The 18,750-nt window shown below is 43.9% G+C and overlaps 1 protein-coding gene across 2 annotated transcripts in view; it reads right to left on the reverse strand.

The window, feature by feature from the left end:
- BDP1 (BDP1 general transcription factor IIIB subunit) overlaps positions 1-18,750 on the reverse strand; it is a 1,097,554-nt gene that overhangs the window by 769,856 nt on the left and 308,948 nt on the right. For both annotated transcript variants that reach the window (XM_069224223.1, XM_069224213.1), the window contains exons 16-18: positions 12,765-12,930; positions 11,960-12,174; positions 1,634-1,793 (exon numbers count right to left, since the gene is read on the reverse strand). In XM_069224223.1, the coding sequence (XP_069080324.1) occupies positions 1,634-1,793; positions 11,960-12,174; positions 12,765-12,930 (541 nt within the window). The remainder of the gene's footprint in view (positions 1-1,633; positions 1,794-11,959; positions 12,175-12,764; positions 12,931-18,750) is intronic.

An 18,750-nucleotide genomic window follows, 5' to 3' on the forward strand; every position in this document is an offset into this window, starting at 1 on the left:
GAATCTACCTCTCCACTATCGGGGCCCCGGTGCAGAAATTATCTGAGGGTCTGCGACAGTGGTTGACCCATTGGGATCTATTAGAGATATGGAGAGCACAACATGCCCAACTTTGGGAATACTCTTATTACTTACCGGTCTACAAATTACACATTAGGTTAGATAGGTTTTAATGTTCCTCCCCACTAGGCAATCCAGCACTATACACAGAGTATCTGGGGCGCACTTTGTCAGACCACAGGCCATTGTGGGAGAGAAGAGCCGAAACAATGTCCGAGATGTTCGTCCCTGGAGGCTGACTTTGGCCATATGACGTGGACCTGTCCTGTAATTCGTGATTCTGGGAAACTGTCATTGACATATTGAATGAGGTATTAGGTCGTAGTCTTACATGCACCCCGGAGACCTTCTTGTTGAGACTGTACCCTAGGACTGGACAGAAACAAATTGGCAATAGATCTGTGGATATGGCCATGATAATAGCCAAACGAAGCATTGCCAAAAAGTGGAAGTCTGGGATGGGCCCAAGGGTGTTAAGCTGGAAACAAGAAGTAACAAAATATTCTAAAGCTGAAGAACGGGCACTAGTCTAAGATGATAAACAGGGAATAAGGAGACAGGCGTTGGCGGGTCTTGGTCGGACATCTTGGGAACCTGGGAACACCAGGGTAAAGATACTTGGACAGTAACGAGTTCTGTTGCCTCTCCCACTTAAGATCCTAAGATACATAGCTAGCTGATAACACAAATAGGGACCGGCGGGCTCCAGGACATACGTCCGCAGTCCAGCAGTTCTTAGAGCCCACACAGAGGAGGCTGAAGCCGTCTGAAGGCAAGATGGGGAACACCCACTGGCCAGACCTTCTCCACACACGAGCCCCTCTAGGCTGACACAGACAGGTGAGAATCAGATCGAGCCCTCAGACAAAAGTTCACTGAACATACACAATTATGACAATAATAGATCCCATGGAAAGACCCCAGTTTAGTTTGAAATGTTATTGGTTTGTAATACAGTTCGATCCATATGGGCTGCCGTTGAACGAGAATGCCGTTGATGAGAATAGCTCAAATATGGACATACAGAGTATGGCCACTACTAAAATGTTGCATAGTTTCTTATAATCGGATACGAGCAATCATCATGTGTGACTTATGGTCACACCACAACACAACTGGAACTGATGCTGTTTATAAGTAATACTTTTGTTTGATGAGATACAAAGCTGTAATGTTTATGATACGTCACTAATGTAAACAATAAAAATGTGGATCACAATGGGGAATCACTCAAACATGCAAATCTATAAAAGTCAGTGCTGGAGAAATGTAATGGTGCTTTGTCATGAAGGAAAAATGTAGTGTCAATCAGCACAGATATGACTGACTGACAAACTTCCAGATAAATCAAAAGTTCTCTCAAGTGTGTTACAAGTACTCGTTTAGCTAACTCCTATTGTCAAATGTATAAAAACGACTAAAGGGGCAGCTGTATATTCATGCATTCACTAAAGGACTACAGCACCTAACCACATGAAAAATAAAAACCCTAACCTTGTACTACTCAATACAACTTTCATGGAATGATTCTTACTTTTAAAAGAAGGGGAATGCTGTCTTCGCAAGACATTACCTCTTGTTTTTCCATTTCAGCCATCTCTTCTTCTGCTACTGGTCCTATTTCTGTGGTATTGCTAAGGTTTGGCTTTGGTTTCTGGACTCTGCCCCTTCGTGGAATAGGGTTTATGTCCACAGTCTTAGTTTTTTCAGCAGTGATGGACATCTCTATGGAGCTGGTTAGAAACACAAAGGGCATCTATGAATTGCTTAAGGTCTCTATACAGGTCTAAACCTTAAACGAGTGTGACAACTCATTTAAAAATGACACATTTTAATACGCATCCCCTTAATTAGATTATCATTTATTGGAACCCTCTGATGCAGAGATGTCAAGCCTTATCAAAGCCAATAAGTTTGGATTTTGACATAAAAACAAACCACACATTGGCATATGTGAATCATACACAGAGTTCGTAGACATTCATTTACACACAAAGCAACATGCCTACAGGTATTCATACATACACATACAACAACAAACCGGAAAATGCCAATACATAGACCGTCAAACTATAAGGTCACCACATGCCAAAACCTACAACAACGTGTACAAACAGGTTACAGACATGTGGTCATAGACAGACTGACAAACACCGCACATATGCAGCAAGACAGCACAGAAGCAGGCTCTTACATAGTTGAACATGGCTACAGAGAACAGTTAACTGGAAGGACTTATGAATGGACAGCTGGGTAAAAACCTTCTTGTGTATTAATTTAGCCAAGCTGAAGAGTAAAAACAATTCATGCAGGAAAAAAAGAGTGGACAGTTAGGTCCCTCCACAATCTTTAGCCTCTCCTTGGGAGATGGAGTACCTCAATTTCCAGGCTCATGAGAGCTGACAACGTAGAGGACTATAGGGGTAATGGCACAAGAAATGCCGAAGGAGATGTGACAGTGGGTGCTGCTACCGCACAGTTATTGTAGCTGTTGCCAGGCCCTGATCGACTCCTAGTCACTAGACTTCTTCTCATGCTTTGCTGATTGGTGGTTAATCAGAGCACGGCCTAAGTGTTATGAAGTGACGAGTTAAAAATCTTAGTGTACTCTGAAGATTGTACAACAATGGGGATCATATCTGGGCAAGAAGTGAAGAACAATGCTGGGCTTTACTGTTAGTGAATACACAGACCTAAAAAGCATAATACAGAAAAGCAGTAGTAACATGGAAATGGAAGGAATGTATACATCAGCCACAGGGAAGAACTGTAGAAAAAAGGGAAGCAAATTATTTCACAATATGATAAGAAACTGAATTCTATACAAGGCTGTGTAGTGAGCCAATAAAGCATGTTTAATGCCCTGCTTGTGGAGACTGTGGTTTTAGCTTTAAAAGGAACTGTGCTGCTTCTTTAGGGTGGAACGAGCTTGCAAATTCTTTGTTGACAGCTGAAAGCATACGAGTGCTGTACAAATGAACAACTATTACATGCAACATGGAATAACAATGTGAGATCAATGAAAGGTTTTTGAGGCGTGAGGGTGCATGTGAAAAAGTAGGACTGTGTAAGTAAGACATCCCAGTTTGAACTTGGGGCTAGTTGTACGAAGCATTTTTGCATTCACATACTGCCCTATTCACAGAATCTGTCTGTTTGTGAATGCCAAAATGCCTTTTCTGATGTACGAAGCCCAAATTGCAATTCAGTAACTGTTGGCAAATTGCAATTTGGGTGTGCAAATTGGTATTTGGAAGGAGCGTCCATTTCAAATACCTATTGGCATTGGGATGTAAAAATGTTTTGCAACCGCAACGGGGTCGCAAAACATTTGCACATTAACGCCAACTCAAAGTTGGTGGTAACCCATTTGCGAATGGGAAGGGGATCCCTTTATACGAAAGCAATCACAGACATGGTAGTCTGCCGAACCAAAGAGGTCACCACCCCTGTGAGGGCAGTTAATCGTAGTGGATAACAAAATGTGACCTACCTCATTAACATTTATGAGGTGGGTCCCATTTGTGACCCACTGCAAATCGCTAATGAAACTTAGAGTTTCATACATTAGGAACAGCGATTCCCTAACTGCGATTCAGGAAAAAAATAAATCACAATTTGGTCACTATTCCTATTTTCGTACATCTGCCCTTTATTTCCTGCCTTAAACACAGCCCATGTAATGCAGAGGGGACGGAAGAGCAGATTTTACTTTTTCAATGAGGATAAGAGTTTTGAAGTTGCACGGAAGGCGGCTTTCAATGGACTGAGTGAGTCTTGTGAAATACTCGTCTAGAGTGCAGTGTCAAAATCCACTCTTCATACTATCGGTGTGTTCGATGGAAATTAAAATTATCACGGTATTTTACTCCTGTGCTTCTTAAACAATGGTCAATGGTAATGGTACAGCTCTGCAGAGTATATGTGATTATGAAATTGCTTTTCATATTCCATGGGAAATGTTGAAATATTTTCATTATTTCACAGGGCGCTGGGAAATATTGTTTTTCTACCACAGCATTTTCCTCAAACTGTGAGTTTATTATCAACGATTCAGTACTGAATTATTTTGAGACATCTGGCCACAATAGTGACGACCAAAGATATATGCTATCTCATTTCTTCATCATATTTTTATCACTGTGGTTTTTCTGACAAGCTGAGCCCCTGCAGTGCACATCTGGTGCACAAGTTAAACTGGCTTGTTTGTTTTAGGTACAAGCAATGGATAGAGGAGGACATGCATAAACACAGATGAATTACACAGTGGAGTAGTTGGTTTTGAGATTGGAATGGACGAAATTTCACTTGTGATTGTTTGGGGAAGAATTATTCAGGCCACGTTAGGGCCTGGTCTGAAATTGCAAACTATTTTTTTGCTAAACTTTCTTTATTGGCATTTTGTGATACAGTAAAATATGCAGATCCAAGTTACAAATGGGATAGCTTAACTCACAAAGGGGGTTATTACAACTTTGGAGGAGGTGTTAATCCGTCCCAAAAGTGACGGTAAAGTGATAGATCTACAACCAGCCGTATTACGAGTCCATTATATCCTATGGAACTCGTAATACGGCTGGTGGTATATCCGTCACTTTTGGGACGGATTAACACCTCCTCCAAAGTTGTAATAAACCCCCTAGTGTTTCGGCCGCCCCCTATCAGTCCGTGAGCATGACTTACGTTTACAACTGGTAGAGAAGCAGACATTATATATCACATGATCCCACCTGGAAATAGCATTGTGGCTCAATTAACAAATAATATATTGTAAACATGAAAAACAATACATAACATAACCATGAGTCTTATCTCACTTAGGCCAGTCAACAAGCTCCGAGATGCAGCAGCCATGGAGTCACTTCACTGTCCCCAGATGCCTCACCCCCCACCTCGTCCAGCTCTTTTCCCAATGTTACCGTCTCCTACACATGAAAGAGATGCAGAGCCCTTAGGCGTGGGCTACAGGCTGTAAGAGGTAGACCCCTGGAGAGAAACCGCACCAGGGGGCCCAAATATAGTCAAAGCTTCTTCTGGAGTCAAGCTTTTATCTGTTAAACGTTCCATGGCGAGGCCATGCCATGGCCTAGTGTACCACAATGCTATTGGAGGTGGCTCAGTTTTTTCCAGAATTACGCTAAGACCATCTTCGCAGCCCCCAATGCCAAATAATAGAGCGGTCACCAAGAGTTTGATGCTGCAGTTCCGGGGCGCGCAGGCCCTGCAAGATGTGTGCTGGAGATGTCGGTGTGGAGTAGACCAGAATCTCTTTCAAATGTGGCAGGATTTCCTCACAGTAAGTGCGAATAGTAGGACATTCCCACCAGATATGTCGAAAATCCCCCAGCATGCCACAGCCCCACCAACACCTATCAGACACCTGGGGATTTATTTTTGTAAGTTTTTCTGGGTAGAGGTACCAATTGTAGAGTATCTTATAGTGGGCTTCTCTAGCCTCCATTGAACGGTTGTATTTAGTTATATCGTGAAACTGTTCGTTCCAGAGACCCTCCTTCACCGTAAAGCCCAGCACCAGCTCTCAAAAAGGAATATGCCGGGGGGTAAATGTGCATTGCACCGACGTCAGTAGTTTGTACAATGTGGATATGTTACCTTCTGCCACCCTTCCCTGATGGACAAACTTCTCAATTGGAAGAAGATCCCCGGTAGCTGCAAGTCGCATGTGAGGCTGAGTAACCCAATGTTTCAATTGAGTGTAATGGAAGTGTTCAGATTGGAGTAGCTGAAAGTCCCTGCAACAGTTTTCAAACATGCATATATTTTTCCCATGATACAGATCCGCGATCTGCAGACATCCTCTCTCCCTCCCTCCCTCCCTCCATCTATCTATCTATCTATCAAATGGTCCTGGTGTCAATCCTGCGGAGGAAGGCCATATTATAATGAATGGGGGTTTGCGGTGAAGGAAAAGTTGTCACCTCGTAGGCTCTTGTCACTGTGTCGCACACCTTAAGGGTAGTAGGGGTACTGAGGTACATGTTCTTTGGTCATTCCCCTCTGGGTTTCCACAAAACATCCCATAATGTCTGTCCCGTCACTGTCCTGTCCATGTGCAAATACAACTTGTCCGAGTGACCAGTCAGCGATGATACAGAGTTGGGCCGCTCTGTAGTACATGAGGTGATCTGGGAGTGCCAAACCTCCCCTGTCTCTGGAGCACATAAGCAATTCATTGGAAAGCCTGGCCCTAGTACCTTGCCATATGAACCGGGTGATCATTGTACGGGTCTCTATAAAAAGTCTTTAGGGATGTCGATTAGCAGGCTTTGGAACAGATATAAAAATGTGGGAGTACTGTCATCTTAATGGTATTGATACGACCCAGCCAAGTAAGCCAAAGCGACGACTATCTCTTAAAAGTCTGTTCGCAGGGTCCTGAGAAGGGGTGGGAAGTTGGCTCTGAACAGGTCAGCGACCCTAGGGGTGAGTTTGACGCCTAGGTACGTAATTTCTTTTTTTTGGCCCAAACAAATGGGAGACGCGGGGCGCAATCTCCCTCATCTCAGATCTATGCACTGTCAAATTGAGGATATATGATTTCCCTTTGTTCACCTTAAAGCCTGCCACCTGCTCAAAGAGCAAGCTCCTCTCGGACTTTCGGAAGGGTCATGCGCAGTTCAGTAAGAAAGAGAAAAATGTCGTCCGCAAACAATGAGATTTTATGTTGGTCGGGGCCAAACCGGATTCCCTGAAAATCCGGACGAGCCCTCATCCTTGCCGCCAGAGGTTCCACTAAGTGCAAAAACCAGTGGGTAAAGAGGGCAACCTTGCCTCGTTCCCTGTGTCAAGTCAAAAAATTTGGATACCACCCCGTTTACCAGTATTCATGATCGGGGACAGGAGTAGTTGGTCATCAAGATTGCTATAAACTGGTCCCCAAACCGCTGCAGAGTTGCTACCAGGAAGGACCACTCCACTATGTCGAAAGCTTTTTCAGCATCTAACGCCAGTAGCAATGCCGGTACTTGTTTCTTTGTCACTTTTTCCATCAAATGAATGACTTGTCTCAAGTTGACCTGCGTTTGACGGCCGTTAATCAAGCCCAGTTGGTCAAGATGAATCAAGTCCAGCAGCACTTCCTCAACTCTCCTGGCCAGGATTTTAGAGTATAATTTTGCATCAAGATTGAGCAGGGCGATAGGCCTATATGAGGCACAAAGCTGAGGGTTCTTTCCCACCTTGGGGATGAGTGTGATAAGGGCTTCTCCCATGGTGGAGGATAGTGTATGCTCCGGTCTTACATAATTGAACAAGTCAGTGAGGTTCTGTGTTAGCTCTGCACTAAAGGATTTGTAGAAATGAGCATTAAAACAATCAGGACCCGACGCTTCGTGTACAGGAAGAGAGTCGATAGCCGCCTGCACTTCGTCTGTTGTGAAAGGGGCCTTCAGGAAGTCATTGATATCCCGGGACACCCACAGAAGGTTTGTTTGTTGTAGGTAACTATCTTGAGTGAGGGTGTCCAGCCTATCCAATTTATATAGTAGGGTATAAATATCCCTAAAGGCTCGAGCTTTCTCCCCGTCTGAATAGTGCTCTCCTGACTCATCATGTACTTGAGCCATACAGTCAGCTTGTTTAGCACGAAATTGCCTTGCCAGAAGTGTGCCTATTTTAGTCCCCTTTTCATAATGAGTTTTCTTAAGTGTCAACAATGCAATTTCTGCCCTATTCGTGTATATGGATTGCAATTTTCCTTCAATGGAAGTCACCTTTTTCTGGGACTGCCAATAGGGGAGAGTTTATGGGCCTGTTCCGCTATCTTCAATTCGCTTTCTAAAACCTGTCTTTCTTTGATCTTTAAATAATGTAGCGAAGTCGCTAGTGAAATGTATGTACCCCTGATGACTGCCTTGAATGCAACCCAATTAGTGTGGGGGAGGGCAGGGGTGGTGTCAGTCACCATAATATTCTGGAAAAATTCTCTAATAGCTCTATGCAATTCATCTTGGGTCGTTGGGTCATGGATTAAAATGTTTGGGAAATAGCATAGTCTGAATTGCGAGCGTGAGATGGCCCAGTCCAGACCTACATCCACCGGGCATGATCAGATATAATAATTTAGTGGATAGTTGCCTATCTGAGAGTCTGCAGAAGGGGTCTACTCATAAATATATAATCTATCCTTGAGCAGGATCTATAAGAGTGGGAGAAGAAGGTATAGTCCTTTACCATGGGATTAAGGGTGCACCAAGTGTCAAAGAGACCTAACCTGTTGCGGGCCGTTTTGACTGATTTTGCAAAAGCACTTGTTAGCGTTCTCAGGGGGTGAATTGTGTCCTGAGCGGTATCCCATATCAAGTTGAAATCACCTAGTAATACAATCTCATCCTCAGCAAAGCCCTCCAACCCATCCAAAAAAAACAAAAGAAACTGTGCTTGTCCACTGTTGGGGGCAAATGAAGTAGCCACCGTACAAGCACTCCCTCCAAGACTGCCCTTGACCATTAAGAATCTGCCCTCTATCTTGTTTCGCACCCGAAATCTGGAAGTGGATGGAGCTGTGGAATATCAGAGCGACCCAACAATGCTTTGTTGTAGCTAAAACGGTGTATACCTGCGGGTATTGTCGATGTCTCTCACCCCTCTTGAGATACGTTTCTTGCAGGGCAACAATATCGTAATGATAATCATCAAAGAACTTTCTCAACCACAACCGCTTATTGGGCGAGCTCATCCCCTTAACATTCCATGATAGGAATTCTAACATATTGCCGTTTTGACCGTTACCATCTCGCCTGTGTCAGCACCCCTCCACAGGCCCCTGGAGACATTGTGGCCCTCCCAGACAGCCTGCCCACGCTTAGCAAGGACAACAAACAATGACAAAACAGATAAAAAAAAATCAGAACAAGGATAAACCCATAAACATCAAGTCCCTGGTTCTCAAACCTCCCTGTGGTCTTCATGGAGGGGAAGGAGTATCCATCCACTCTCATCCCCCACAAGGACCTCTTATGGAAGCCAAGACAGCGTCAAATGTGAGGTCCTTCACTATTTCTTGTCAGTGGTGTGATATGGAGCACTTTGTAACTATTCATCTTGGGGTCTTACATGTCTCCAATTGTATTTGTTTGGGCTCCCTTCATTGGTGGACATTTCCCCTCCCCACCCCCAGACTCATTAAGAGATCTTGTGTGACTTTTGCCTGAATTTCACTCTTAGCCCATAGCATGTCTTGCTCGTGGCCTCATGCCAGGCTTTATTTCTTGGAAGTATTTTCCCCCCTCTTCGGTTGCTTCCACTGATCTGCAAAGGTAGAAGGGTCCTCCCGTTGTTGTGATCCTCATGGTGCCGTAGTCAAGTCCTCTGTGCTTTTCTCCTGTAGACCCAGCAAGGCTGCTGCCTCCTCGAGGTCTGTGAAGTGATATGACTTGTTGTTAAGCTCAAAGGCCAAGCCAAAGGGAAATTTCCATCTGTACCTAATATTTTTCGTCCGCAGTACATCTACAACTGGTCAGAATTGCAGCCGACGGGTCAGCATTGCTGGAGCAATGTCCTGGAATAAGGTGCCTTTTGCCCCCTGGAAGGACACGGAATCCCGCTGTCTCGCCTGCTGGAGGATGCGTTCCTTGAATTTGAATGAGCTCAGTTTCACAAAGATGTCTCTGGGCCTCTTTCCCTCGTTAGCGGAGCTGATCCCCACCCTATGCACCCTCTCCACCTGTATTTCTGGATGACTGTCACCTAGGTCCGCTCCCTTGCTGCCTTCCTCCAACCCCCTCACTCTAATGTTACCTCTGTGGGAGCGGTTTTCCAAGTCTTCGCATTTAAGAATTGAGAGCTGGAGTTGCGACTTAAGGTGTGAAACCTCTCTCGCCATAGGATTTACTTGCTGTTTCATCTCCTGGACTTGCTCTTCTAGATCCAATGAACGGGTCCCCACTGAGTCAAATCAGCTTGGAAAGAGGACAGCCAAGCGTTAATGTCAGTTTGGAATGCATCCAATGTAGCCTTAATATCAGCCGTGAGCTCTTCTTGCAACTCCACCTTAAAAGTACTGAGGGACGACATGAGGCCCTCTTTCGTTTGCGCCAACTCACCTGTCTTCGGTGAGGAAGGCCCACCTGTCTAGGCTGTGGCAAAGTAGTTGGAGACCCTATTAGTTTGCGGTTTCCGTCGAGGCATACGTACCCCCCAGGGTCTTGCCGCCCTCTTGCTCTTTTCGCCACCACAAATCGTTTTGCCCATCACTGGAACTGCTGCTCCCTCCGCTTGAGTTTTCCTCACCAAACATGGCCTGCTAGTTGAGTCGCTGTTGCAGGGGAGGGGGGTTTACCATGCCGCACTCCGGCCATGGCCTCCCCGGGAACTCCTTTGTGCCTTGCCTCTGGGCACCATCTTAAAGTCTGGCAAAAGTCGCTGGCGGGCCCCCCTCCGAGTATCAGGGGACCCACCGTCACCCTCCACCCACAATCCTTCATGGGGCGGCAGGATGGCACCCCACCAGCGCACACCTGGCGGGTCCCAGCCACTGCTCCCAACCAGGAACACGCCGGCCTCTCACACTGGCCAAGTTGCCGAGCGCCACACCCTCTCCGCGGGGCCGCCTGTTGTCCTGGGGGAGACACGCGGCCCCCGCCAGTCATCAAAGGGGGGGCCGCCATGCCCCCAGTCGAGGCCTTCATATGTTTCTCCCGGCCCACCACTGTGCCGCAATCCTTGGCCATCCTGGCCCGCACCTCTGTGAGGCCAGAGGAAGCCAGCACACCCGCCAGGGCTCACCTCGCCCCCGGTACTCCGTATACCATCATCGGGGCATTGCTAGTGACAAACCCCCTCTAAGACACTGTTTTCTACGTGTCTGTGAGGGGTTTGAGCAGAGCCTCTGGGAATTACGTCCGGACGGCCATGTTGTTTGGCCCCGCCACCGCAAACTAGTCTTTTAACCTGCTGAAATGGTGGTTGTGAAATGTATCAGAGTTTTGATAGTTCCAGCTGTACAAGAATGGTAAGGCTTGACTTAGATCTTCAAAAGGTAGAATCCTCAATGTCAAGTTAGGCAGATTCAGTACCATGTCTAAATAGGACAGGTGGTTGTCCAAGAGCTTGACTTTCTTAATTTATAAATGATGTTCTTTGCAAACTAGGTGCTTTATGAAAACCGATTCAAGATAAGTTAGAAAGTGGGTATGGAATTCTGGCTCAATTGAGGATTTTTTCCCCAGAAAATATGTAAACAGTGCATGTTTAAGGCAGAGATACCTTGTGAAGCAATTTCTATTGAAGAAAGAGATCTGAGACTCGCATTGGGTAAACATGGGATGATGCTTAAATAGTGCTACTTTGTGAGTAGAAAACTGTTGTTCCGAGGACATCCAGAACTTTACTCGTAATCAATGGACCTTAGCATGCTGTGGGTAGCTCAAAGTGGTGTGCTGCAGGAGTGTTTGGTGTTTTTGATTTTAACGTGCCCATAAAAAATATGCACATTTCTTTGGACTCCGGGATATGATGTGCTTACTTAGAAGAGAGCTGTGATACTTCTAATGATCTCATATTTTATGAGTAAAGCAAACCGTGATGTGGTATTCATTCCAATTACTCTCCCAACTGCTTTCCAGCTCCCGTACTGACAAAGTGGCATACACTATGCAGGCTCAGACTTTGCAGTCAAGGAGAGAACCACTTCAGAGAAGTTCAGATTATTTCACCAGAGCAGCAAATGTAGCACACACTCATATCCTATATGATCATATTCCTAATCTGACCTTACTGATGCCTTAATGGTTGGTTCAAATACCTTTCTAACTAAGCCTCCCAGGCCCACTTTTCATATAAAAGGATTTGTGTCCCATTTCCAGCTGTAGCACCAAAATGTTTGCACATGTTTAAATACGAGTGTGAAAGATTCTAAAAATAAATTATTATTTTTTACCTAGGATGCTCTACTGCAGCCTTGTTTCGATTTCCAGGAGAATTCATAACCCCGGCTTGACCATCATTTTCATGCGGCTTACTAGGAGCTGCTGAATATTTTTCTTCGTGATACAGTTGTGATCGACTAGAATGTAAAGGGGTTTCAGTACTTTGCCCTCTATCATTTGTTACCTCAGGGGCTGTTGAAAGACTTTTCTTTTCTCCAACTCCGTCCTACAAGGAAAATAAATATTAAATGTGCCATTGAAATTAAATTCATATGCCGCTCATCCTTTTTAGCATCCAATATATGGCTACAGAAAAATGCTCCAGTCCCAGTTGTCAGAAGGAACGGAAAATGACTTAGGAATAAATACATAAAGCTTATGATCTTTGCCATCTATTTTCGTTTCTTTATCTAGCCAAAGGTAACGTTGTTGGCGCTATTGGCCGTGCGTCGTGGACATCGGGCTCCCACAAACAGGAGCATAATTTATGTTCACCTATTTCCTGAGAGAATTTGGTAATCAAACCAAAGTAAACAGTTTGCCACTCTGACAGTCTCATAGGTATATTGCATGATTACCACCCTTAAACTATCATTACACAATCTACTCGAGTGCCATGTCTAAGCCACAAATAAAACTCCTTTATAATAGTCAGAGTGGTAACGAGCCCAATACTTTATGTATACTAAAGTTTAGTAAATGTGTATACAGTGAACATATAAATCCCAAGTCACCCTGAAGGATAATATTTTTAATGAAACTGGATTCTTTTTGCTACTTAAGACTGTTCCCAGCTTTCTGATGACACTACCGTACCTCTTTTCTTGGTGCAGTTATCTCTTCTTCAGTAGCCACCGTCACTTTCTTCCCAAATGCCTTCCCAAGGTTTGGCTTTGGTTTTTGGAATCGTCCTCGTGTCAAAGGCACAGGTTTGATGGCCATCGAATTCCTTTCATCCATGATGATGAAATTCTGAGCTGAACTGTTTGGGGATATTTGAGCATTCTAAATCACTTTAAGCACTCTGTGCACAGCTCTTTACATAGCACCATAAACAGGACAGCTAATGAAGACCAATGACGAACGTTCACTGCAATCTCCTTTAATTAGTGGTGTACATGTTACTGTTCAGGAAAGGATAGAAACAGAAATGTTGGACTTGTTGAAAAGAGAAAGACCTGTCTGACTGGATAATGACAATAACTTTCCAAGCCTGGGGTGTTGAGGTCAAGAGACTAGAAAAGAGGAGAAGCATTTGGCTGTGAATCAGCTGTGTGGAGAGTTAGATATTGAGAACAGAGGTAGCCATATGGCATATGGAGACGCCAGGAACAATAAGTCAGGCAATGTATTAAATACAATGTATAACAATCAACATTTAAACAGAGAGACAGATCAGACAAGACCTGGAGAAATATGAGCTAAACAAAGCAATTTTAAGACGAGACCACTACTTATTGGTTGATGTTCAGAAAGTGGTGTAAGAAAAAACAAGTTCAAAAGAACACATTTTTTATGTAACATTATGGAAATCTAGCCCTAAATTGATTGTTCATCTGCATTTACAAATCGATTGTCCCAAACTCCCTTCACCTCACATACTTTATTGTTGAGTATGACAGAAAATAATTCATGCACTCTCTGTCTATCACCAATTTGTCTATATCGAGCTATTTTATTTGATTAATGCTTATTTTGGTGTACCAGGTAGAGACCAAGTTGACAGAGCTGGGCTACCCAATTGAATTTTAAACTTACTCAAAAGGCTTTGCATAATTTACACCCAGCAAAGACAGAGAGCCTATTTAGTATGGTAACTATAAATGAGTATATTTACTCATGTGAATATTTATTACTATACCTAGGTGTAAGCCTCCACGTTATTGTGATGATTTACATGTAACATGTTGCAACCACTCAAATTAGGAGGTTGATCCTCTAAACACAGGCTTTATGAGTGTAAAGGTACTACTAGCAACTTTGTACATGTAGATGAAGATCTACACCACTTTGGAACAGATTTCCTTATGGGAAACTGCAGAAGAAAAGTAAAAAATTATTATTCTTTAAACAAACTCTGGTAATAATTTAAAATATGGATGTATATACAATAATAAATTAGGAGAGCATACTACTTGCTGTTTCAGGGTACTGATTCAGCTCTTGCAACGCTTTAGGAGTGTTGCATCACAGACTTTGACTCGAGTCACAAAAACATGTATATAGACTACTGATGGGAGAGCTGGAAAACGAAACTAATCATTACTGTAGTACTAAATAACAAGGGATCCCAAGAGTCTTCAGGGAGCTTGAGTTGTCATAGTATATCAAGGCAGTGGTCCCTAGACATACGATATCAGCAATCTTGTATATCAAATATTAATTTATTTGTCCTGTGGCATTTTATGAGGCATATCTGGCAGAAACATTTTCGACAAGATGACACTGAGTAGCAGGATAATCAACAATTTTCCAAAGTGACTTTTTTGTGAGTAATTTCACACACTTAATTCCAACTGTGTGGGCATTATTTTAAATTAATTTAGTAAATCGCACAATTGAAAGGCAACATAGTTCACTTTGGACATGATTTACATTGTTAAGGTTATTATCCCACTACTGGTAGAGTTAACCTCACAAACTGAATTGCATAAGGCATTTTACTCCACAGTCATGCAATGTCCTTGCTGGAGGAACAGGTACCATAACATTCTTTGTTCAGTAAAGAAAACAAAATAAGCATCGGTAAAGCCAATAGCTACGTCTTCAATGTGCAAAAGTATGAAAACGGCATTTGTGCTGGCCATATTTAGCATGTTAAATCAAGACTTGTTGGTTTTCTCAATGTTTGTTTATCAGAGAATTTGGTGTGCTCCAAAAAGCTCAATTTGGGTCATGACTAGAACATTTATTAAAGCACGCTGATATGAAAAAAAAGGTTTTCTTCTGTACATGATGCATGCATGACTAAGTATGCCATATGTTGTGATTAAAGTTACTTTTGAGATGTATCTCATATGAGGTGGAATGATGCAACAACTAGTCAACACCAGAAGCAGAGAGAGAAATACTCCTTTGGCAGAGTAAAAATTCTATATGTCTATTTTAAAGAATTGTCAACAATAGATCTACAGACAGCTAAACTATCCAGGCAGACATGTAACAATTCTCAAGGTGAGCTCAACTTGAATGAGTCGTCACAGGATTAGTCCTGTTTGAGTGATAGCTTCCAAAACTTCAGTTTCTATCAGTGTGTAGAATACAGACAAAAAGGCAATCACAGCTGACACGGTCGTGGGAAAGGAGGGGCTAAGAACTACAGGAGTAAATATGAGGGGGAAAAAATTGCACTTATTAGGAAGGTGATTTCTCTTTGAAACTCATACATGGGTACTTAACATGCAACAGCTTTGAAGCTGCTTTAGCAATGATTGCATTAAAAGATGCAAAAGGAAGGACTTTAGCCTTTGAATAGTTCAAGAAATTACATAGCGAGTTAATCAAGTATTGCATTCTTGGGTGTCAGGAGAGGGGCCACTTTAGGTGACAAAGTCTTTCAGGGGGCCATCTATACGTTGTGAAATTCAAACCTTGTCGATTACTACAGATTCTTCCACCTAAGAGGTAGGTTCACTAAAAACAGAAGGCATATCTCTTGGTTCATCTATATGCATTAAAAAACATTTAGCATAACAGGGGGATGCTTCTTATGAACATTAATGTCAATAGCAGAAGCAATTCATAGCTTCTAAGAGGAGAGGTTGTAGTTTGCTGATCATCCATATGCTAAATTGTTTGCGCTGCAGAAAAGAAAGATCTTCATTCAAAGAGATCCGAGTCTGTCCAATAGAACTAGTTACTTACCTTCAGTAATGCTTTTTCTGGTGGATACAATAGCTAACTGTGGATTCTTCACATTATGAATTCTCCCAAGCGCCAGCATTCAACAGAACATTTTCTTCCCAGCTCTCCACGTCGAGGAGGACTCAGTCTGACGTCATTGTGACAATAAGAGGTCCTCGCCGGCGTGCTGTTTCACCCTTTTTTACGTGCCTTTGAGGCGAACAGGTGAAAACTGACTTCACGATAGGACATATATAAATACATATAGCCATACGGATGTAATATAAGTACAACATTTATTTATATAAAAACTAATCAAAACATGTATACATTTATAATAAATAAGCCTTGGTATGACCAGACAGGCTACAGGGAGGCGGGTGGGACTGTGAGGAATCCACAGGTAACTAGTGTATCCACCAGAAAAAGCGTTACCGAAGGTAAGTAACTTGTTCTTCTGATGGATACAACTACCTGTGAATTCCTCACCTTATGAATAGAGTCCTAAAGCAGTGCCGCACTCAGAGGTGGGTGCCTGGCCAGTCACACCAAGAAATCCTGCAACACACAACGTGCAAAATGGCCGTCCCTCCTGACTTCCGAATCAAAGCAATAATGCTTTGCGAAAGTATGGAAGGAAGCCCAAGTTGCTGCTTTGCAAATATCTACTACAGGAACACCTCTAGCCAAAGCCAAAGTGGCAGACTTAGCCCTGGTAGAATGAGCTCTAATACCCTCAGGAGGAACCTTCTTTGCTAATGAATAACAGATCTTAATGCAAAGAATGACCCACCTGGATATGGTTCTTTTATGGACAGCTCTGCCTTTCATCTTGCCCACATATCCAACGATGAGTTGGTCATCCAAACAAAAGTATTTTGTTCTATCAACATAGAAACTGAGAGCCCTTCTCAGGGTCTAAGCGATGAGAGTCTTTCTTCCTCTTTTTAAGGGTGAGGAGGAGGATAGAAGGATGAAAGAGTAATAGACTGCCCCATATGGAAAGGAGTGACAACCTTAGGAGGGAAAGCCGTCCTGGTTCTCAGTACCACTCTGTCAGCAAAGGATGACGTAAGGGAGGTTTGACACTAAGAGCCTGAGGCTCACTCACACGCTTAGCAGACGCAATAGCAACAAGGAAAATTGTCTTTAAGACTAGCAACCATAAAGAACAAGAATGCATAGTTTCAAACAGTGAACCCATTAAAAAATTCAAAACTAGATTTAAATCCCACTAGGCATGAGAAACTGAGTGGAAGGAAATTTATTAGATAGGCCTTTCAAGAACCTAACAACTATAGGTGATTTGAACAAGGAAGGTTGATCCGGAAAGCAAAGAAAGGCTAACAGCACTGACAAATAGCCCTTGACAGTCGCAACTGCACAATCCTTCTGTGCTACGTAAAGGCAAACAACAGAACATCAGATAAATGGGCTTTCAAGGGATCAATTTGTTTCTCTCCACACCAAGCCACAAATTTCGCCCATCTGCCTGCATAAACATTCTTAGTGGAGTGTCGCCTGGCCGATAAGATAACATCCACCGCTTCTGGCGGGAGAAAAAAAGAACTCAGATTGACAGGTTCAATCTCCAGCCACGTAGGTGCAGGCTCTGGAGGTGGGGGTGTAGAACCTGTCCCTGCGACTGCGGGAGGAGATCTGCCCTGACAGGGAGACGGAGCAGAGGGCATAGTGAGAGTTGGAGAAGGTCTGTGTACCACACCCTTCTCGGCCAATACGGAGCTATTAAAATGACTTGAGCCCGATCTTGGAGAATCTTCCTCAAAACCTGAGGAATCAAGGGTATGGGGGGGAAACACGTAAAGTAAATGGCTGCACCACGGCATCTGAAACGCGTCCCCCAACATTCCCTGCACCAGATACTGGAGGCTGCAAAACGACGGGCAGTGCGCGTTGTCCAGAGTGGCAAACAGATCTATATGTGAAGAACCCCACGTCCTGAAGATGTGAAGAACCACATTCGGATGGAGACGCCACTCGTGGTCGGCCGAGAAATGCCGACTGAGACCATCTGCACGTACATTGAGAACTCAGGCCAGATGGTTTGCTACTATGCAAATCCGATGGTCCTGTGCCCAGGACCGGAGCCACAGAGCCTCTCTGCAGAGAAGGTACGACCCTACTCCTCCCTGCTTGCTGATGTACCACATCGCAGTAGTGTTGTTCGTAAAGACCGGAACTGACGGACTGCGAAGGGATGGGAGGAAGGCCTTGAGAGCCAGATTGATGTGAAAAGTCTGTTCCACTGGAGACCAAAGACCTTTGATCTCCAGGTCCCCAGATGAGCACCCCACCCTAGAGTGGAAGCATCCGTTATGACCGTGGCCACTGGAGTTGGTAGAGCAAACGGCCTTCCTTGGGAAAGGTTGCCATCCACAGCCCACCATCGTAGATCCACTGCGTCTCTAGAGATCGTTATTGACTCTTCGAGATACCCTTTGTGTTGAAACCACTGCTTGTGGAGGGACCACTGGAGAGCCTTCATATGCCAACGTGCATGAGTGTCCAAAAGAATGCAAGAAGCAAACAGACCGAGCAGACATAGGACCTTGAGGACTGGAACAACCGCTGCTTTTTGAAACATTGGAATCAATGCCTGAATGTCCTGGATCCACTGAGGCGGAGGTAGGCCCGATTCAATGTTGTATCCAGTACTGCCCCTATGAACAGGAGGCGTTGAGAGGGCTCCAGGTGAGTCTTGGGCACGTTTACCATAAAACCCCAACTGAACAACAACTGCGTTGCCATTTGGAGGTGATGCAGCACAAGCTCTGGAGACCAGGTAAGGAAATACAGATATTCCCTTCCTTCTGAGATCTGCTGCAACCACCGCCATCACCTTCATAAAGACTCGAGGTGCGGAAGTAAGACCAAAAGAAAGGACTCCAAACTGGTAGTGTTGCGGCCCCACCACAAACCGGAGATACTTCCTGTGTGA

Source organism: Pleurodeles waltl, chromosome 1_1, assembly GCF_031143425.1.
Source record: "Pleurodeles waltl isolate 20211129_DDA chromosome 1_1, aPleWal1.hap1.20221129, whole genome shotgun sequence".
Classification (NCBI taxonomy): domain Eukaryota; kingdom Metazoa; phylum Chordata; class Amphibia; order Caudata; family Salamandridae; genus Pleurodeles; species Pleurodeles waltl.